Below are 22,716 nucleotides of genomic sequence, written 5' to 3'. Positions count from 1 at the left end.
GTCCAGGACAGCCAGGACTACAAGAGAAACCTTGTCTCGAAAAACCATATATATCTCTCAAGTAAAAGGCAGAGAGGCAGGCACATTTCTATGAGTTTGAGGACCACACTGGTCTACACAGCAAGTTCCAGGACAGCAGGACTACATAGAGAATCCATCTTAAAAAACCAGGAAAAAAAAAAAAGAAAGAAGGAAGGAAAGAAAAAAATCTGTATCAAGGCACATAATCTAAATCACATACAAATCTACAGAAACCTGGGTTGGACCTCCCCCCATTCAGCATGGTAGAAAAAGAGAACCAACTCCTACACGTTGCCCTTACATACACTCACACACACTAATAAATACAAATTTACAAAGAGTGTTTTTTAAAGTTGATAAAAGGAGCCCAGCATAGTTGCTTAAGCCTGTAATCCCTGCAACTAGGTGGCAGCGGGGGAGGCAAGAAGATCAGGACTTCAAGGCCATCCTTGGCTATTTTAGTGAGCTTTACACTAGCCTGGGACACATGAGATCCTGTCTCCACAAAGAAGAAAGAAAAGAAAAAAATAGAAGAAATCCAAAGTTGATAAAAATAAAATCGATGTCATTAATGTGACAGGTGACACTTGAGTGGTTTAAAACCACCAGGAATTAGAGCAGCAAAATTCTGGCTCTCAGTTATCTCCACAGTTAGTTTTTTTCCCTCCGTCTTTTTTTTTTTTTCATTCTACCATAGTGTCATAGTGTCTACCATAGTGTAAACATATCCTTCACCAACACAAAACACGCACATAGCAGTATTATAGTGTGTGTGAGTGTGTGTGTGTGTGTGTGTGTGTGTATAGAGGCCACCCAAATGTCCATCAACAAATAGGTGATGTGGCTGGAATCTTTATTCCTTTAGGAAACGGAATAAAGTCCTTCTTTGTAGCAAAATCAGTCGCTAAGCGGTGCTGGTGGACGTCCTTCCCTGGGCCTCGGAATAGTTGACAGTAGTGCCAAATCAGCCCCGCTGTCAACCCGGGCCCACAGAGTGCTGATTGGCTGAGCTCAGCAAGGGGCGGGGCGAAGCCCAGCGGGACAGGAGGAAGCTCGGTCTCGCGAGATCCTGTTGGTTCCGCATTTCGGGTCTACGAGGTGTGGAAGGCTGCTTGGCAGGACGCTGCGGTCTGAGCTTGCTCGTGGCGCCTGGAACCCAGTTCCAAACCCGGGCCGTGAAGCTTCGGCCGCCCTGCCCAACCGCGGACCGTCCACCGCTTCCCGGTGTCCGCGGCGGCGCCGAGTCTTGACTGGGGCGGGGGCAGCGGCCCCTCGGGTTTACGAGGATGAGCTTCCTCTTGTGAGTGGGCCGGGCCGGGCCGGGGCTGGGCGGGGCGGGTGTGGGTCGGCCGGGCCGGGCCGAGGGGCCAAGCGGAGGGCGGAGCCGGACGTGTGGCTGCCCGGAGCCTGGCGCGTCGGCAAAGGTTCTCGCAGGAGGATGTGCCTTGCCGCCTTGACTCGCCGAGAAAGAAAAGTCCAGATCCTCTGTGGTTTCCCACAGGTTTTTTACATTGGAGAAGCCTTGCACCTTATAATGTGACGTTTCTCTCTGTATCGTAGGCAGGCTTTGAACCTGGGCATTTCTTGCCTCAGCATTCCGAGAAGCTAGAATTACAGCCTGGGCTCCCAGGACAGACCTGCTTTAAATGTGGATTTTTAGGGTGGTTTGTTTTTGGTTTTGAGAGAGAGGGTCTCACTATGTAGCTTAGGCTGGCCTCGAACTCAGTACGTAGTTCAGGCTGGCCTCGAGGTCCACCTGCCTCTGCCTTCTGGGTGCTGGGATTAAAAGGGGGCGCCCAGATGTGAATCTTTTTTGTTTTTAAAGTTTTTTTAAAAATTATTATTTATTTATTTTTGGTTTTTCGAGACAAGGTTTCTCTGTGTAGCCTTGGCTGACCTGGACTCGCTTTGTAGACCAGGCAGGCCTCGAACTCACAGCGATCCGCCTGCCTCTGCTTCTCGTGTGCTGGGATTAAAGGCGTGCTCCACCATGCCCGGCTAGTTTTTTTTTTGGAACTTAATATATGCGTATTTCTATCTCTCCTCCTCCAACTCCTCCAGTTACCTCTCTTCAAATTTATGTCCTCCCCCCGTCCCGTATGTGTGTATCATACATACATACATACATACCTAATGAATCCAGTTAGTGTTGCCTGTATGTACGTGATTATGGGCAGTCTGTGTCCCTGAAAACTCCTGACTCTTCTATAGCTTTTCAACTTAATGAGGTAAATGTGAGGTTTTATTTATAACTTAAACTGATGCCTTAGTTTTTTCCACTCATTGGCAACTCTGAATAACACTGCTGTGAACATTTGGTTATAGGTAGGGGTGTGTGTGTATGTGTGTGTGTGTGTGTGTGTGAGAGAGAGAGAGGAGAGAGAGAGAGAGAGAGAGAGAGAGATTGGGGGGGGGGGCGGGGAGTATGCATGTTAGATATCTCCTGGGTATTAAAAGTGAATTTTTACATGTTGCCCTTTGAGGCCCTGCCAAGCTTTTTAAAGCCTACACTCATTTTGTTTCCCAACCTCACTGGGTGGGTTTTCAAAATTCCACAGATCACATATATCTGGCAATTGTCTTTCTGTGAAGTGGAATCTCCTGATTTTCGTTCTCCCAGGGACCGATAATGTTAAGCACTGTTGTGTATTTTCAGGGCATTTGTAGATAAAGTCTAATGTAATCCTTTTCCTATTTTTTGTTTGTTTGTTTTTGTTTTTGCTTTGAGACATGGTTTCTTTGTGTTTAGCCTTGCCTGTCTTGGACTCATTTTGTAGACCAGGCTGAGCTCGAATTCAACAGAGATTTGCCTGCCTCTGCTTTCCGAGTGCTGGGATTAAAGGTGTGTGCCACCACTGCCTGGCTTCTTTTCCTATTTTAAAGTCAGGTTTTAAAAATTTTTTGTTAGCACCTGTTAATTATACAAAGTAAGGAGCTTTACTGTGACATTTCGATACGTGTGTATATGGTGCAGTGGTTGTGTTGATCTGCCTTTTTGGCTTGAGTTGTAGGAATTCTTGATGGTTTTCGGATATGAGTGTCTCATCACATCTGTGACTTAAAAATAGTTTCTCCATCCTTTGGATTACTTTAACTGTCTTGATGGCATCATTTGAAGAAAAATGTATTTTTAAAAGATTTATTTAGTTAGTTAGTTTTTGTTGTTTTGAGATAGGGTCTCACTATGTAGCTCTGGTTGTCCTAGAACTCACTGTCTTCACCCTCATAGAGATCTGCCTTTCCCTCCAGAGTGCTGGGATTAAGGGTGTGTACCAGTATGCCCATCTTCAGATTTATTTTTACCTTATGTGTCTGGGTGTTTTGCCTGCATGTATGGATGTATACCATGTGCATCCAGTACCTATGGATGCCAGAAGAGGGCATCAGATCCCCTGGATGATCGTGAGCCATCATGTGAGTGCTGGGAACTGTACCCTAGTCGCCTGCAAGAACAGCAAGTATTCTTAACCACAGAGCCATCTCTTTAGCCCTTGAAGCACACATCTTAATTTATAATATGAAGATCATATTGAATCTTAAGAAGTCACTTAATGTTAACTTTCCATATTTAGTTTCCTGTCATTCAGTTTCCTATCTCCATGTGTCCCTGGGGTGATCTTCATAACTTAATACTTTTTAAAAAATGAATATAGTTCTTTATCAAGTATGACTCTTAGTCTAGCACTTTCATAATTCTTTCTTACTTCCTATACTATTTAAAATTGACTTTCACAGGTAAGGTGCAAGTCCACAGGTCTGCTCTGTTCCCGTCTTAGATGTTCTGTATTAGTCTAATGCTTGTTCTGTTTTGTTGTTTGTGCTTCCTATGGGTGACAAAATCAGCTCTGCTCTAGTTTGGTTCTGTAATGTGTTCAGCTATGCTTGGTTCTTTCTGTGAATATGTGTACCCTGTTTCCTTTATCACTGTACAGCATCCCATGATGTGGATGTGCCATCCATATCTGAGAGAGAGGCCTACAATTAAGTGGAAGGAATAGATTTGCACTGTTAAAGATGCTACCATAACAAGCACTGGAATCTAGAGTGTGTCTTGCCCACCCTGGTTAAATGCTCTGGTAGGTGAGGTATAACAAATTGCCCTAGGTAGCAAGTTGTGCTGCCCCTGCACTAAGGTTTTTAAATTTTTACTTGTTTGTTTCATATATGTAGATATGTGAGTGTAGAGTATGTACACAGTGTTACGTGTCCCTGATGTACAGAGGCTAGAAGGGGGCATGGGGGGCTCGCATCATTTTTTGCCCCTACCCTCACCAGGTGTCTCTTTCTCTTTGAACTTGGAACTCTTTTTTTGTTTGTTTGTTTCTCTTCCCACTAGGCTGGAAGCCAGCAAGCCCCAAAGATCCTCCTTGTCTTGGTCAGTGTTTTATTTTTGTGAAGAGACACCAAGACCATGGCAATTCTACTAAAGAAAAGCATTTAATTGGGGCTTGCTTAAAGCTTCAGAGGTTTAGTTCGTTGTCATCATGCGGCACACAGGCATACGTGGTGCTAGAGAAGTAACTGGGAGTTTTAATCTGAACCACAGGCAGCAGGAAGAGAGAGAAACTGGGACTAAACACGACCCCAGTGACACATATCCTCCCACAAGGCCACATCCCCTACCCCTTGCAAGTAGTGCCACTCTCTAAATATTTGAACCTATGAGGCCACTCTTATTCAAACTATCACATTCTTTAGACTTTTTGGTTTTTTGAGACAGGGTCTCTCTGTGTAGCCTCGGCTGTCCTGGACTCACTTTGTAGACCAGGCTGGCCTCGAACTCACAACGACTGCCTGCCTCTGCCTCCCAAGTGCTGGGATTAAAGGCGTGCACCACCACACCCAGCCAACTATCACATTCTTGTCTCTTCCCCAGTACTAAATAAGTAGTACTTCACATTATTCAAACAACCTATAAGGCTCCCAGTTTGTGTGTATCAATCTTTTTTGGTTGACCCTACTCAATTCTTCACAATATTCTCCCCAGGAAGTACCCTGAAGTACTCAGCAAGTCTTAGAGTGGGATTACAGGTATGCACAGGATGCCTGGTTTGTTATGTGGGTGATAGCATCTGAACTCTCGGTCTTTATGATTGTGCAGCAAGTGCTCTTATCTAGCAAATCGTCTATTCAGTCTATGCTCTTGCTTTTATAGGTGGAAAAAAAAAGAAAGGTGTGTATGTGTGTGTGTGTGTGTGTGTGTGTGTGTGTTGCTGTGCTGGAACCCAGGGCCTCCCAAGTGCTGGGCAAATGTTTGATACTACTGCATTCTTTTATTGTCATCATCCCCTTCTCCATCTTGGCCTTTTTCAGGGAGTGCTTTTTATTGATCAACTTATTTATTCCAATATTTATTTAGTTGTATGTGTATGTGTAAAAGCAATACATGCTTGAAACTGCTTAGCCATCTTTCCAGCACCCTGTTAGAGCCATTTATGTCCTTAAAATGCCACTCTTCTTTCATTCCTAAATATTCATATATTTTTACTTTTAACCCAACAGCAGCAGCCGCTCTTCAAAAACATTTAAACCAAAGAAGAATATTCCTGAAGGGTCCCATCAGTATGAACTCTTAAAACATGCAGAAGCAACTCTAGGAAGTGGCAATCTGAGGCAAGCTGTTATGTTGCCAGAGGGAGAAGACCTCAATGAATGGATTGCTGTGAATAGTAAGTTTTAAAGAACGTTTAACTTATTGATTTACAGAATTTGCTAAAATCTCATTTAATGAATCATCTATAGGTATAACTATTGTAATATAACAGCTATCTATAAAAAAAAAGTAAATACAAGTATATTTAGACTTCACCTGGCAAAGTACATGCTTGTGTGGTTGAACGGTGAGACTTGAGAAGTGCTGAGTGTTCCAGGGCACTGTTTGGGAGAATATTGTGAAGAAATGAATAAGGTCAACTAAATCAGTACATGCACAGTGGGAAGCTTATATGTTGTTTGAACATTGTGAAATACTACTTATTTAGGGAAACCCTGTTTTTAAACTTTATTCAAATTATCAAGTTTGGGCTAGTGTTTAAGAGGGCCCAGTTTGATTCCCAGCATCCACATAGAGCAGCTCACAGCTGCCTGTAACTTCAGCTCCAGGGAATCTAGCAGTCTCTTCTGGACTCACATGTTTATACCCACAGGTGCAAATGCACATAATTTAAATAAATTTTAAAGCCGGGTATGGTGGCACACACCTGTAATCCCAGCACTCAGGAAGGCAGATCTCTGTGAGCTCTAGGCCAGCCTCATCTACAAAGTGAGTCCAGGACAGCAAAGGCTACACAGAGAAACCCTGTGTCAATAAAACAAAACAACAACAACAAAAAAGTTTTGTTTTTTTTTTAATTAAACCTCAGATTATGTTATTCTGAACATATGTGTTAGCTTCTTACCGGTTTAGATTTTTCTTTGAGGTTTAATTGCTCTAACTCATATATTCAAACCTTTTTGTCTTTGGCCAGCAAGGTAGCCCAGCTGGTAAAGATACTTACTGCCTGAGTTCAATCCCTGGAATCCACATGGTGGAAAAAGAGGATTGATTTCTGGAGATTGTCCTCTGAGCTCCATGTGTATGTACATTCTGTGCACACAGATACTGTGAATAAATAAAATGTAAAATACAAAAAACCCAAAACACACACACACAAATACTTTTGGTCCCAGAATGTCTTTATTCTCTTAAAAATTACTGTGGGGCTGGAGAGATGACTCAGTATTTGAGAGCTCATAATGCTTTCTCTTTTTAAAAGATCCTTAATATATGTATTTTTTAAAGATTTATTTATTATTTATACAGTGTTCTGCCTGCAGGCCAGAAGAGGGCACCAGATCTCTTTATGGATGGTTGTGAGCCACCATGTGGTTGCTGGGAATTGAACTCAGGACCTCTGAAGAGCAGTCAGTGCTCTTAACCTCTGAGCCATCTCTCCAGCCCCTCATAATGCTCTTATAAAGGACAAGAGTTTAGTTCCCAAGCACTCACATCAGGCATCTCTGTTACTCCAATTCCTGGCCGACCCAACGTTTCTGGTCTTCACAGGCACCTGACCTCCTGTATAATACCCCTTCCTCCACAGTAAAAATAGGTCTTAAAAAAGATTACTGAGCATGTCAGAGAACTGTTTGGTTGATTGGTTGGTTTGTTGGTAGCCCTGACTGTTCTGGAACTCACTCTGTAGACCAGGTTGACCTTGAACCCACAAAGATCCACCTGCCTCTGCCTTCTGAGTGCTGGGATTAAAGTGTTTGACACCATTGGTTGGCTCAGAATTATTTTCTTAATCCATTTTTGAAGAAACTTCGAAAGCCTTAGTTTGTTGTTGTTTTTTCTTCAGGTACTCCTTTAGATAGGATCACCACACTTTGAAAAACATTCCAAGTCTTAATGATTTTCTTCACATCCAGTCTAATTTGTCCTTTATTCCTTCCTCCTCATCCTCTGGATCTAGCAGAAGCTCTTTTGGAATGTTCTCTCTGACTCCCTTAGTCCTTCCTGATGGTTTTATTTTCTCTGAACTTCTAGAACTTACTGTTGGCATGTGGGCCCCAAGTTTTTCTGTTTTAAATTATTCGTTTTTAAGCTCTTCTGTTAGCATATACCCCGGACTAGGTATTTAATTCCAAATCCTTTTTGAGTGGTCTTCAGTATGCCAAAGGCCTCAAATACAGATGCTGAAGCAGATGTTTGAAATGTACGATACAGTGTGTGACTTCTCACTAAATTTGCTCTACAATGCCTTTTTCTCTTTCCTAACAGATGATGGTATGTAGTAGTTTAGATTGATAAGCTACGAATCTTTCAGCTCCTTGGATTTAATCTAATAAAACTCCAGTGATTTACTAGTTTCTATTAACATTAGCCCCAGTAGTTTGCTCAAATCAGTTGGACATAGCAGTTGCTTGGGAGGCTGAGGCAGGAGGATTGTGTGAGCCCAGGAGTTCAAGGCTAGTGTGGGCAACGTAGACCCCATTTCAAAAAAGAAAGTATTGTTTATTTTTCCTTTGGCTGAGAGGTCTCTTTGGTTTGTTGCAGTTTATGTAGATACTTAACACACTTGTGGCTTTGTCTTTGCAGCTGTGGATTTCTTCAATCAGATCAACATGTTGTATGGGACCATTACAGAATTCTGCACTGAGGCAAGCTGCCCAGTCATGTCTGCAGGTCCCAGGTATGTGTCCAGCTTGTTACATAAACTTTTGGATAGTTTATTTTATTTATTTATTTTTATTAAATATTTTTTATTTTTTTACATATATTTATATTGTTACACATATATACAATAAACTACCTACAGCAAGAAGAACCATGAAACAATCAGGAATTATATAAATGTTACGTTCTTAGTGTTTTGATTATTTGTATTTGGCAACCTTGAAATATCCTATAGTATCTCATCATTATCAACTTAAAACATCTATATATACCTAAAAATATCTTTTTTCTTTTTTTTCTTTTTTCCGAGACAGGGTTTCTCTGTGTAGCCTTGGCTGTCCTGGACTTGCTTTGTAGACCAGGCTGGCCTCGAACTCACATCGACCTGCCTGCCTCTGCCTCCCGAGTGCTGGCTAAAAATATCTTAATCTCTAAACAACTAAGGTTAATTGTAAAACTAAACTATCTGGTCTTCAACCCTATCAGAGACTTGAGAAGGAATAAAATTAATTACCTGAGTAGACAGGGAGGGCAGGTTAGCAGCTTCCCAAATGAGAAGATGGCAGAGACAGTTTGCTATCTGAGCAGTTACCCAAAACTCTATAATGTTGGAGCATCATCTTCAGTCTTCTGGTCCAATATATGGGATAGACATATTTGTGAGGCAGGAGCTATTGAGGACTTGCTTACCCTGTCTTGGCAGAGTTTGCCTATTGACTCTGCCTGCATCCAAACTTGCCCTTTTAAGGCAGAATTCTCTCTGTGGCTGAAACAAGGACATTTTGCCCAGTGGTTGGTTTGCCACATTTAAAGCCATCTCCTTAAGGAGGTTCTTTGATGCTCATCATCCTCTTTTAGGTAGGCTGTCTCATTGTCAATGAATCTTTAAAATAATTAAAATATCTTTAAATGCCATATTCTGTATGTTTCTGAAGACCTTATTTAACTATTTTACCTTATATTTCTATAGAATCATATCTATCTGTTGCACCTAAGATGTATATTCTTGTGATAAAAATAGCTAGTAATTGATATGATTTGATCAACTAACAGTTAACTTGTATAACTTATTTATTCTGAACAGCCTACAATAGCACTTTCAAAGTATTGGAAGTAAACTTTGTATTATAATGAGTTATATGGATACAAAGCACATATTAAGAGTAGAAATAGGGCTGGAGAGATGGCTCAGAGCTTAAGAGCACCGGCTGCTCTTCCAGAGGTCCAGAGTTCAATTCCCAGCAACCACATGGTGGCTCACAACCATCTATAATGAGATCTAGTGCCCTCTTCTGGCCTGCCAGTGTACATGCAGGCAGAGTACTGTATACATAATAATAAATAAATACATCTTTTTTAAAAAAAGAGTGGAAATATATATCATGTATGTGCAGAATAATCTTGAATTCTATACCACTATATCTAAAATTAAACTTATTTTGCATCTATATATGAAGTTCTATACCAGTGAATTAAAAATTACCTTGTGAGTGGCAATTAAGGCATTAAGTTAAGGGATAGATTCAGTAATCTATTTTTTGTTCTATCTTCCCTGTATATTTTTATGTTCCCCCTTCTTTCTTTACAGTCCCTATTTCTAAATCTAAGAATGGAAGATAAAGGAAAAGAGAGACATCCCTAAGTCCAACCTTGTTTTCTCTCTGTAAGACCAATAATAACTTACAACCAACTCCCATTGAAAATAACCCTCACTTAGCCAGGTGTGGTGGCGCACTCAGGAGGCAGAGGCAGGTGGATCACTGTGGCCAGCCTGGTCTACAGAGCAAGTCTAGGACAGCCAAAGCTACACAGAAAAACCTTGTCTTGAAAAAAACCAAAAAAAGAAACCCTAACCCTAACCCTAACAGTTACCCTAAGCCTAACCCTAACCCTGAGTCCTAACCCTAACAGTAACCCTAAGCCTAACCCTAACTCTGAGTCCTAACCCTAACCCTAACCCTGAGTCCTAACATTAACCCTAACCCTAACCCTGAGTCCTAACATTAACCCTAAGCCTAACCCTAACCCTGAGTCCTATCCCTAACCCTAACCCTAACCCTATCCAAAAAAAGAAAAAAGAAAGAAAATAACCCTCTATAGCCCAAGAAAGCAAACAAAAACCTACCCGACCCCCCTTAAAGGAAATGGGGTGTCATTTTCTTAATGCTTCTTCTGGCTGATTTGGGACAAATAATACCTTTGTAGGAGCCCAAATAAAATTGGGGAAATGGTTAAACAAGCTAGGAATAGCATTTGTGGTCTAGTTTCTAAATGTTGAGAAATCTCAGGCTTAATTAGAGTCCTGTGTGGGACAGACTGAAGTACTGGACCAATTGGGATTGGAAGCTTTCTTCAAAGGTTTTCAGGGAGCTGTTGAGGAACAGCAGCTGAAGCTCTCAGTGCTGGGGCTCAGGCGCACTGGTGTCTTGTAGCTCTCAGTTTGGTTTTAGGTTGCTGTGCAGTCCTGGTTGTCCTGCTGATGAGAAGCGCTGTGGGATCAGCACCGCCATCTTAGCTCTCCCAAAGTTACTCTTGGATGGTTTCTTCTATAACTAATAAGCATTAGATAATAAAGACTGTTTTTACTTTTTTCATGTAGAGATAATTTTTAGTTTGTGAGTTCTTGACTACTCAGCAATAGCTCTTGCTGTTACGTACTTTGGCATATGGATACTCAGTGTTGAATATTTATATTGTAATTATATTGTTCTGTTGTAGGAGTAAAAGTATAGAAATTTGAGTTAGGAGCCAGTGAGATAGCTCAGAGGATATAAAGGCACTTGATGCTAAGCCTGGCAACTTAAATTCCTTTCTTAGGTGGAAGGAAAGAACTGACTTCTGTAAGTTGTTTTCACATATACTGTGTGTACAAGCCCATACAAATAAATAAATGTACTTTGAAAAGAAATGTGAGTTAGATTCATCCCAAAAGGTCTCTATTTTATTTATTTATTTTTATTAGAGTTCAATATCTTACAAGATTTTTTAGGTGCTCTTTTAATATTTGTTCTTTCTTTTTTTCTTTTTTCTTTTTTTTTTTTTGGTGTGGTACCTGTATAATATTCATGAAAGTAGGTGCGAATCCCAAAAGATGTTGGGCTAAAATGGATGTATAGTCCCAGCACTCAGGGAGGCAGACACAGGTGGATTGCTGTGAGTTCAAGGCCAGCCTGATCTACAAAGCGAGTCCAGGACAACCAAGGCCGCACAGAGAAACCCTGTCTTGAAAAACAAAACAAAACAACAAAAAAGATGTTGGGTTAAAAAGAGGTTTAGAGCTTTCTATAATTGCTTAGAGTCACAAAAAGTTTCTGTGGACAGAATGTGAACTTGCTTTGATTTTACAGATTGTACATGTTAAAGTTTAAACAACTGTTAGTAACACTTCATTGCTCTCTGCAGGTATGAATACCATTGGGCAGATGGCACTAATATTAAAAAGCCAATCAAGTGTTCTGCACCAAAATACATTGACTACTTGATGACTTGGGTTCAGGATCAGCTTGATGATGAAACTCTGTTTCCTTCAAAGATTGGTAAGTTGACACTGAACAGCCTTTTTTCTGAGCGGTGGCTGTAATCTCTAAACGCTCTGTTACTTTAAATCAGCTTAACAGAGAAGGCCAGCTCCCTAAAAATCTTATACCCATGTATATTCCCCCCGGCGTGCCTGCTTGTTTTTCTTCACACCAGTTAATACTCATTTTTAAAATCTTTTTCTAATTTGATTAAATTGGATATATTTTAAAATAAAAAGTATTCTCCTGTGTGTGTGGTTAAGTATGTAGGATTTATGTGCAGGTCAGACAACTTGGATTTGGTCCTTCCACCTTTACATGTTTTTTTGTTTGTTTGATTGTTTTGAGACAGAGTCTCATTATGTAGCCCTAGTGTCCTGGCACACACTGTGTAGGCCAGCCTGCCTCTGCCTCCCCAGTGCTGGGACTAACGGTATGTGCCACTGTGTCTAGCCTTAATATAAATTTTGAGGATCCAGCTCAGGTCTTTAGGCTTTCATGGCAAGCACCTTACCCACTGCGCCATCTCACTGGCCGTAAACTTTTGTTTTAATGTTCATTTAAAAACACTGATGAAAGGGCCAGCGAGATGGCCGAGCAAGTACAGGTACTTAGTGTCAGGCCTGAGACCCACATGGTGGGTGGACGTGTTCTCTGATCTCCACACGTGCCTTACAGAGTGTGCATGGGTACATTTGTGTTCGTTCACACACAAATATTAATGAGATTAAATATTTTCTGAGTCGGGCATGGTGGTACATGAGTGCTATAATCCCAGCAGTTGTGAGACAAAGGCAGGCATATCTCTGTGAGTTCGAGGCCAGCCTGGTCTACAAAGTGAGTCCAGGATAGCCAAGGCTACACAGAGAGACCCTGTCTCAAAAAACAAAGGGGAAAAAAAAAAGATTTTCTGGTGTATTTACATTTTCTGTTCTGCTTATGCCCTTTGTCTGTTACAGACATTTGGTCTTTGTCTTGTAAGCTATGTGTATTCTTCCCCTAGGACACCTTGGTCTTATTTATGGCGTGTTTTGCTGTATACACTTCTTATTTTGCTCATTTCCTTTAAAATGTGGGTTGTTTTGTTGTTGCTTTTTGTGGTACTAGGGATTGAAGTGTAGCCTTGTGTGTGCTAGGCACATGTTCTGCCCTGAGCTCTCGCAGCCCCAAATTGCATTTTGATAGCGAGAAAGTTAATACTTCTTCTTGTGCTAGAGCTCAGACCCAAGGCCCTTCACATGGTTGAGCACAGGCGCTACCACTAAGCTACACCCCAACTTCTCCAACACTTTTTGAAAATGTTCTGCTAGGAGAACGTTTCTGGCTTGCTACTAATGTTGAGTTTGGTGTGGTACTGAAGATTGAAATCAGACTCTGAGCAGCTTCCTGTGCTCTTTTTCTCTTTTTTGGTTTTGTTTTGTGCTCCTCTTTATAGTCTAAGGCACTTCTGGGAGAAATACTTAGATCAAGTGTTATATACTTAGGCTGGAGTTGAGGAACATGGTGGCACATACCTGCAATCCCAGCACTCCAGAGGCTGAGACAGGAGGACTGCTGAGTGTTCCAGGCTGGCCTGTGGTACAGAGCTTTGTCTCAAAGAAACAAAAAACTGTTAGACTTCAATTAAACCATGGATTTCCTTTATTATATATTGGCTCCACTTGAATACGTTCTATTAAATTTAGTTTAGAAAGTACTGAGACTGAAACAGTTTATATACTTAGTCGGTTATTTTTTGAGGCAAGATCTCATTTAGCTAAGTTCGGCCTTGACTTCACTGTGTAGCTGATGGTGACCTTCACTGCTCCAGCCTTCTATCTCTAACTCCCACTAGCTGAGGTTATGAAAGTCTCACCACCACCCAGCAGAGCCTCCTTTGTTCTCAGCTTCTCATCCTGCTCCTTCCCCTGCTGCCTCTTCTTATAGTAACCCATTAGGTTACTATAGGTTATAATTTTTGCTTGTTTTTTCATCTTGTTGGCTAGAATTTTTCTTTTTCTTTTTCTTTTTTTTTTAGTAGCATATCTAAGTCATTAGCAAGATGGAAATTTTAAGAGAAATTTTGATTTTAAAACCTGTATTTTATATTTTGTATTAAAATTCTGCCCTTAGAAACAGCTCATAAATTCCAGTGTAATGTTTGAAAAGTCAGGTTAGCTAAGACTAGGGGTTCGGGATACCACAAAGATTAGCAAGATGTATTAACTCCCCAGCTTTTGAGGGCTGGCTCATGGAAGAAGAAAATAAGACGCATGGAAGTAGTGCTCTTAGAGCCTCCATTTCCCAGAGGCTGAAAGGTGTTTACTTAGAGTGGAGGCCTGGGACTCACGGTGGAGTCCATGCACTGTCAGAGATCCACCTGTCTGTGCCTTAAATTAAAGACAAGCACCACAAGCTCGGCAGGCAGGTGTCTTCTTAGTGCTGCTTCTTGTTGGTTTGTGTGGCCAGCGCTGGCTCTCCGCCATTCTCCTGTCCAGTTTCTAAATGACCTTGGTTCTATCAGCCAAACTTGTCAGGAGTGTAGCCAGTCACCCCATGGCTACGTCTTGGAGAGGTTCCCACACCTCCCAGCTTCTTTCTCAAGAGAAGTTTCTTTTCTCTAAAAAGGATTGAGGTCCCCCTTCTGCTGTTTCAGGACAGATCACCCCTTTTTAGGCTACAGGAAAATGAAGACCTATTTTCCAGAGTAATGTAGAAGCTGAGATATTCTGTACTTGTAGATGATGGTAATGACTTGAGGGGTATCTGTCTTTTACTTTGTTTAGGAAAATGTCCATTCCCAAATGGTTTTTGTTTGTTTGCCTTTTTAAAATTTTTTTTTTCAAGACAGGGTTTCTCTGTGTATCCTTGGCTGTCCTGGACTCACTTTGTAGACCAGGCTGGCCTCGAGCTCACAGAGATGTACCTGCCTCTGCCTCCCGAGTGCTAGGATTACAGGTGTGCGCCACCACGCCCGGCTTCTAAATGTTTTTGTTTTTTCTTTCCTATTACAAATGACAGAAGTAATGTTTATAATCATAGTGCTTATTCTTGTTGCATTTCACCTCAGGAAGAAACGGATATTAAACAGCTAACATATTCATTTGAATCATGATCCAGCAGCCTCTATGCCTGTGTCTGCTGTTGTAGGCAGTTGGTGTGAGGTGTGAGAATACTTAAGGTAGTGCCTGCCTTGCCTGCTATACTCTGAAGTACACTTGTGACTGTGTGAGCTTGTGTACTAGAGTTGCTCCAGTAGTATCAAGACTTAATGCCTTCTGATTTGATAATAGACTGATAGGTATGCATTTGATTACAGGTGTCCCATTTCCCAAAAACTTTATGTCTGTGGCCAAGACTATTCTGAAGCGTCTCTTCAGGGTTTATGCCCACATTTACCACCAGCACTTTGACTCCGTGATGCAGCTGCAGGAAGAGGCCCACCTCAACACCTCCTTTAAGCACTTTATTTTCTTTGTTCAGGTAGGTGAGCCATATAGATCTCTTGGCTGTGGATCTTGGTAACTTAGTAAGAGCTCTGCCTTGTTCATACATGTAGAATGTCTAAGTACAAGCTTTGTTCTGTGCCTAGTTTTGTTCTCCACACTGTTACCAATTCATGAAGCTGTAGGGAAGGGCAGCGTCTCTGGGATGGAGAAGGGGCACAGCACTTAAGAACATGGCCAGTTACTGCAGAGGATGTCAGCAGGCTCACTACAAGGGATCTGGCCTCCTCTTCTAGCTCTGCAGGTGCATGCACATGTGTGGTCCATATCAACTCATGAAGACTCATATATACACTTGATATAAATAACTACATCTTTAAAAAAGAAAGGAAGAAAGGCAGCATCCCACTTGGGGCTGGTTGCCTAGGGCTTCCCTTGGTCATCCAGGTTTGTGGCCCATTTCCTATGTGTATTAACTTAGAATTAAAACTTTAAAGGTCAACATAATTCACATTATTTGGGGAAAAAAATTGAAGAATTATCAGAGCATAATGCCATACCTCTGAAATCCCAGCCAGACCTTTTTTTTCAAAAGGCCAGAAAAGAGCTGGAGAGACAGATGGTTCAGCAGTAAAGAGCACCGTCTGCTCTTTCTAGTACCTGCATTGGGGAGCTCACATCCACCTGTAACGGCAGTTCCAGGGGTTCTGATACCTACTTCTGGTCTCTTCAGACAACCCGACCGACACATGTGGCACGTACGCATGCACACGCACATTCTCTCTCTCCCTCTCTCCCTCTCTCTCTCTCTCTCTCTCTCTCTCTCTCTCTCTCTCTCTCTCTCTCTTTCTCTCCCACACACTAAACTTTCCCCTGACACAGGGTTTCTCTGTTTTAGCCTCGGCTGCCCTGGACCAGGCTGGCCTCAAACTCACAGCGATCCGCCTGCCCCTGCCTCCCGAGCCACATTAAACTTTTTTAAAAAGCAGAAAATGACTATTTAGAGGTAGGCAATTCTGTATGTAAAATATTTTATAGTAGGGAAACCTGAGATCCTTTTAGTGATTATTGTGTATTATAGCTCTGTGTATAATATAAAGGCTATACCATACTTAAAGATTTTTATTTTTCTGAGATTGTTTTTGTGCCTTGTATGTGCACAAGTGTTTGTATGTATGCTCATATGTGTAATTATAAAATTAAAAGTTGACTTCTCATGATGTGGCCATTATCAAAGGTTCAGTTTGTAATATTTAGGTCATTTTTATATAAACTCATGTATTTGATTTTGGTGTTTAACACAATGATGAGGATCATCTCATAGCTATAGTTCCTCCCCCACCCTCACCCCCACAGCTGGTTAGGAAGGGAGTCTGATATGCCAACACTATAAAAATAATGAATCATGTCTTGGTCTTTCTGGGACCCAGTCACACCTTGTGATCTTATGGGTCACTAGACGCTGTTGACACTAGAGGTTCCAGGATTGTAGGAGCTGTCAGGAAGTAGGGGAGAAGACCAACATATGTCACGATATCACCTGTGTTCTAGTTCTTAAATTCTTAGACTATGTCTATGCATGTAGGTACTCATGTAAATGGAAGCCAGAAGTCAACATTGGGCATGTCCCCAACACTGAGTATCAGTGGCTTGGCTAGACTTCTGGCCAGCAAGCTCCAGAGATCCTCCTGTTTCTACCTCCCCAGCACTATGGTTATGGACTCAGATCTTCCTGCTTGTGTGATAAGAGTTTTACCAACTGAGCCTTCTCCTCAGCCTATACTTGTTTTAAGAAGGAGTAAACAGGGCCAGGGATGTGGCTCAGCGGAAGGGGGTTTTGTCCAGTATGTACAAGGTGCGGAGTTCAATCTTGAGTACTGTTAAAAAAAGAAACAACAACAATAACAACAACAAACAACAAAATTTTAGCTGGCGTTGTGGGCGCACACCTTTAATCCCAGCACTTGGGAAGCAGAGGCAGGCGGATCTCTGTGAGTTCTAGGCCAGCCTGGTCAAAAAGTTAGTCCAGGACAACCAAGGCTATACAGAGAAACCCTGTCTAAAAAAAAAAAAAAAGAAAGAAAAAAGAAAAACAGTCCTTTTATATATCATAGAAGTAATTTCTTTCAGATTTCAGAAAACTAGGTTTAGGAGGCTGTTCTCTGAAAAATATGTAAGAGTTTCAATTTTGGTTCATGATTACATTTTTCTTTTCTTCTCTTTCTAGGAGTTTAATCTGATTGATAGGCGTGAGTTGGCACCACTTCAGGAATTAATTGAGAAGCTTGGATCTAAAGACAGATAAATGTCTCTTCTAGAACACAGTTATGCTCTTCTCGCTCTGTCTACTGCTAGCACTCTCTCCTTGCCATCTGGTATGGACTAGTGAGACTGACTATAAGAAAGCAGGATCAAAGACCCATTGTGTCTGCAGAGAAAACTGTCCCAAAGGTAGGTTGGCCAGATAGCTTCAGAACAATCCTGTGACACAGCCAAATCAGAGCTGCTGTGTGGCCACCACTGTTACTGTTAGTGTCCTTCTTTGTTTTAACCTCATGACTAACCTGTAGTTTGTTATTGAGCTTTGTTCAAGAAAGTGATTGAGTTTTTCTGTGTGACAATATAATGGACATTAAGAATTTTCAGCAGTGACTTATTAGTAAGAAATTTGTAACAAATTTCTTAACACAGATCAGTTTGCTTCATTTTACAAATTGAAGTGGTGTTCTGTTTCTAAATCCCAACATTTAAAGCTTCTTTTTCACTTTGGATGGCCTTTTAGTTCATATCTGTATACTGATGTTTTATAGGCAAGAATGTATATTTTTAGCCAGGCATGATGGTGCATGCCTGTTACCTGACACTGTGGAAGCAGAGGCAGGAGGATCACACATTTTGAGGCTGGCTTAGGCTACATTGTAAAACTGTGTGGGGGCTGGGGGGCTGGAGGGGAGGTGGGGGGGGGGGCTGCAAAATCCACAAGGCTTAACTCACAGGCATATGTGGACTAAGATTAACCAAAGTTATTTTACGTCACTTGTCTTATTGAACTTGTTTGGGATTGTCTTCACGTCTGTCTGAGGAGAGTACACAGCACATATACTCAGTCTCTGACCGCGGCCTTGTACGCTCTCCTTTGAAAGTCTCGCTCAGATTCCCTTCATAGGTAGCTTTTGACAGATACCAAGAAAAATCCCAAAAACCTGTGACAGACTTGGGCCTCAAAGCCACTATTTTCATTGACGTTTCCTCGCAATTTTGGAGGAGACAGTAGAGAAAAAAAAGTATTCAGAGTATTTGATACTTCCTAAATGATTCCATCTTTTTATTGCAACTTGAAATTTACATTTATGTGTAGAAATGCAGAGACTTTATGGCAATAAGGACAAGAGTCAAAACCGCAGAACAGCTTGAGGGTGTGTGTGGCTGCAGAAGGTCTCCCTGCTGCCTGTTAGAAGGGGAGCTGGGAACTGGCAGGCAGGGAGTGACAGCAGCCTGCCTTCACTCTGGTGTGACCCAAAGACTGCATTGCGCTTGTATCTTGGACTTGTATCCTGCTTGTCTTTGTATCAAAACTTGAATTTTTGCTCGTTCTGTCAGGATAAAAGATTCTGATTGAGGAAGGTGCCTGCTTTTCATTTGGTCTCAGATCCAGTCAGTTCTGGCTGCCTCCTCAGATGTGCATGCCATCCTGAGTATCCTGAACACCTGCCCGAAGGGTGGTGCTGGAGTTTATCAGCCTTCTGTGTGCCAGAGCTAGGATTCACACAGTGGTCTCCTACATGGCTTTGTAAAGTTAGAGTTGATGAGGTTTTGTTATTTATTTTATTTCCACTAGACTATACAGGAAAGAAAAGCTCCAGTTTTAATAACTCACTTTCACTATGTTCTTAATTAAGCTTGGAATTTTAAAGGAACTGTTTTCTTTTCTTTTGGCTGAAACCACACATCACCATTAGGGGAATTCAAGTTGGGATAATAGTTTAAGGAAGAAAGGACAGCTTGGAAACACCTCACAACCCAGGTGTATACAAAGGTCCAGATGTCAGCTATTGTGCAAGTGTATGACAGTCATCTTCAGACAGGAAGCAGCCTTCTTGCCACCAAGAATGCATCACCCCCAAACCACAGACTCCATTTACTTTGATTTAAGTCCCTAAGGAATGAAATTCTCTTTCTCAACCAGGGTTCAATCATTTTTATGATTTCTGGTACCCTCAAATCAAAGGTTTCTTTTATTCTCTGCATGTATTTCAGGATAGAAATGTTCTCTCCATGACTGAGCCCCATATACAGAGGCAGCTCATTAATGGGACTTAAAGAAAAACCTTGTTAGTAGTTTGAAACTTAAGAGTATCTCCGTTTTTGTTGTGTCCCCTTTCCCTTTTTATGGTTTTTGTTTGTTTTGTTTTTGTTTGAGGTTTTTTTTTTTTTTTTTTTTTAAATTCCAAGACAGTGTTTCTCTGTGTAGCCTTGGCTGTCCTGGACTCACTTTGTAGACCAGGCTGGCCTCGAACTCACAGTGATCTGCCTGCCTCTGCCTCCTGAGTGCTGGGATTAAAGGCGTGCTGCCGCCATGCCTGGCTCCCTTTTTCCTTTTAAAATGAAAACAGTGCCAGACTCTCAAACTGACCTGCCTTAACCAGCGGTGTGCACACATTGGTCCATTTGCTCACCTCTGAGGCAGAAACATGGGAGGAGGATGGTGTCTTTCCACCAATGGCTAGTGAGCCCTCTTACAACATCTGAAAAAAATCAGCTGTCTTGCCTTCTCCACAGCTCTCCCACTGCCTCAGCAGAAGTCAAGCTGTCCTGGCCTTGCAATGGCTTCTGACTGCCTGGTGGTGCCTTAGCCCTGTGGTGCTTTAACTTCTAGGACTTTTAAAAACTTGAACAATGGGGCTGGAGAGATGGCTCAGATGGCTGCTCTTCCAAAGGACCAGGGTTCAATTCCCAGTACCCACATGGTGGTTCACAAGTGTCTGTAACTCAAGTTCCAATGGATCCGACTCCCTCACACAAACACACATGTAGGACAAACACCAATGCACATTAAAGGAAAAAAAGTTGGACAATGATAGACAAATTTAAAAAAATAGTCATGTTTCCTTGTAATACAGTTTTTGTGTTAATAGCTACTATACTGTTACTTTGCTATGTGAATAAAGTGATTTACTAACAGCCAGTTAGCCTAGGGTTCTTGTAGCCTAGGCCTACAGAGCTCTAGTTCACACGGCTGCTCACTGGAGAACTTCAGGTCTGTGTTCTCCATGACTTTCAGCAAAGGCAAAGGCATAGTCCTGGTGGTGAGGGTTCCTGTTGTATTCTTGGCTTCTCTTAGCCCCAAGAGCATACTAAGAGTAGAGCTTCTCAGCCATGATGTCATTACCTCAGAAGCATAAACAAATCAGGCCTGAAGAGTGTAGGCCCTACAAGTATGTTTCCAGTCATGGTGCCAGAGCTCCTCTACTCTCTACAGGAGCCATCCTCTGTCAGTATGGGGCCGTGGCCTGAACAGTGCCACCCTGGACATGAGCTCCTGTCATGTCATTCCCCGCTGAGGTCAGTAAGAGTTCAAGCAAAGAAGGAAACAGTAGTCTTTTGGTCTTCCTGGTTTTACATTCAGTTTTGAGGCTGGGCTGTGACAGGCTCCGGAGCACACATGGTAGTAGTAATTTTACTGAAGCAACTGCATTGAAATTCACACGGGTTTTCTCTTCAGAGTGTATCAAACAAGTATTCTGTAAAGCTGTTCTGGGTGGCCAGTGTGCTATGGGCTGGTTATAGAACAGCATTCTGTGTTGGTCTGCATCAAAAATAGTTTGCATAAGGTAGTCTTGGTTACCACCTAAAATAACTTAAAATATTCCTCACATGAAAAATTTATGTTGTATTTTTAAACCTTTAGGGCTTTATCTATTTTTCTAAGTCGTTAACTGTACTTTTTAAAAAGGTATTTTGTATCTACTTTTGTAACTTCATAAGAATAAACTATATTGAAAGCAAAAATGTCTTTGAAGTGTGTTGGCATGCCTTTATTTAAGTGTGGAAATAAGATCTTTTAGGTGTTGTAAATTTGAATACAGTTTAAATTTGGATGGCTGTTCTTGCATGCCATTTAGTGTCTCCTTTCTTTCACTTTCATTTTATATCACAGTTATCTGTCCAGTTCCGGAGGATCTCACACCCTCACACACACATACAAGCAGGCAGAACACCAGTGTACATAAAGTAAAAATAAATACTTTTTTAAAAAGAAAGCAGTTCCTACATGAAACCAAACATAATACCAGGCCTGCAGATCCACCCCGGACAGAATGAGCAGTCTTGATCCTGGCATGCTCATAGGACATGTTATGTACATTCTGGGAAACAGGACGGAGGCTCGATGCACTAATTTCCTAACATTCCCCAGCCCAAACAGCCACTTGTCATTAATGTAGGATAATTACTAACCAGCTCGGTGTGTTAATCAGGGTTCTTTAGAGCAACGGGTCTCAACCTGTGGGGTCTCAACCTCTTTGGGCGGGGGGAGGGGTCAAACAACCCTTTCACAGGAGTCACCTAAAACCATGGGATACCCAGACATTTACATTGTGATTCAGAAGAGCAGCAAAGTGACAGTTAGGAAGTAGCAATGAAGTCACGTTATGGTAGTGGTCAGCACGTGAGGACTGTATTAAAGGGCTACAGCAGCAGGTAGGTTGAAAGCCAGCACTGCAGAGGAACAGAACGGACAGAATGACCGTATGTCAGCTTACTAGAACGGCTTGCAGGTTGTGGTCCAGCTGGCCCAGGAGTGGCTGTCTCCTAACAGCAGGTCTGAGAACGCAGTAGTTCAGCCCACGAGGCAGTAAGTCCCAGCTGGTCTTCAGTATACACTGGAATCCCACAGCAGTAGGCTCTAGTGCCCGTGAAGGATTTGCCACCGAGAACAAGCAATGCTTCCTCTTTGTGTCCTTTATAGAGGCTACTAGCAGCAAGCGTGGCTCAGATAATCTAGAATATCTAGGTTAAAGGTGTGTCTTGTCTTCTCGCCTCGGAAGATCCAGATTTAACATGGGTCTTTCCACTGCAAATGACTTCATGAAATAAACACTCCTCACAGGTGTGCCCAGTCTATTGGGTTTTAAATTAATTCCAGATATAGTCAAGTAGCCAACCAAGAAAAAACCACAGGTGCATTTTAGGTCTGTTTGAAGAACAGTGCTAGTGGTTTTGGGCTTTTTGATCAAATGTGCTTAATACTCATTGTGTAAGATAAGGCAAGCCATCAGTCAGCAGCATACATTTATTGGCATGGTCAAAGCGTGTTCTTTGCTTGTTCTCGGTGGCAAATCTCTTCGTGCACGGGCACTAGAGCCTACTTCTTTGGGATTCCAGTGTATACTGAAGACCAGCCAAGACTTACTGCCTATCTCGGTTTTGTTTTTTGTTTTGTTTCAGTAGGCCCGAAAGTAATCACAAAGGCCCACAAGATGGTTCAGCAGGTCAAGGTGTTTGCTGCCAAGCCTGACAGCTTTGAGTTTCATCTCTGGAACCCCCATGGTGGATGGAGAGAACCAACTCCCAAAAGCTGGTCTCTTACCTACAC

At 41.9% G+C, this 22,716-nt stretch overlaps 1 protein-coding gene across 2 annotated transcripts; it reads left to right on the top strand.

Moving 5' to 3' along the window:
* The first annotated feature begins 1,082 nt into the window (after nucleotides 1–1,082).
* Nucleotides 1,083–21,131, top strand: MOB1A (MOB kinase activator 1A). Of its 2 annotated transcripts, none has more exons than XM_084766545.1 (6): nucleotides 1,083–1,321; nucleotides 5,527–5,690; nucleotides 8,102–8,195; nucleotides 11,582–11,715; nucleotides 14,996–15,159; nucleotides 17,350–21,131. In XM_084766545.1, exons 1-6 carry the CDS (start codon nucleotides 1,308–1,310, stop codon nucleotides 17,425–17,427), a joined length of 648 nt encoding a protein of 215 aa, XP_084622671.1. In that variant the 5' UTR covers nucleotides 1,083–1,307; the 3' UTR covers nucleotides 17,428–21,131. The 2 variants fall into 2 exon arrangements, with proteins under 2 accessions (XP_084622671.1, XP_084622670.1); XM_084766544.1 differs by having other exon boundaries at nucleotides 5,524–5,690.
* The last annotated feature ends 1,585 nt before the right edge of the window (nucleotides 21,132–22,716 follow it).

This window comes from Acomys minous (assembly GCF_964271855.1).
Source record: "Acomys minous genome assembly, chromosome: 17".
Lineage (NCBI taxonomy): Eukaryota > Metazoa > Chordata > Mammalia > Rodentia > Muridae > Acomys > Acomys minous.
This window is presented reverse-complemented; position numbering and strand designations above follow the sequence as displayed.

Bases quoted from the DNA above. Each gene is read 5' to 3' on its own strand.
- MOB1A (XM_084766544.1), top strand. The intron at 8,196-11,581 runs GTATGTGTCCAG...TGCTCTCTGCAG, and splicing joins GTCATGTCTGCAGGTCCCAG to GTATGAATACCATTGGGCAG. The intron at 11,716-14,995 runs GTAAGTTGACAC...ATTTGATTACAG, and splicing joins TCTGTTTCCTTCAAAGATTG to GTGTCCCATTTCCCAAAAAC.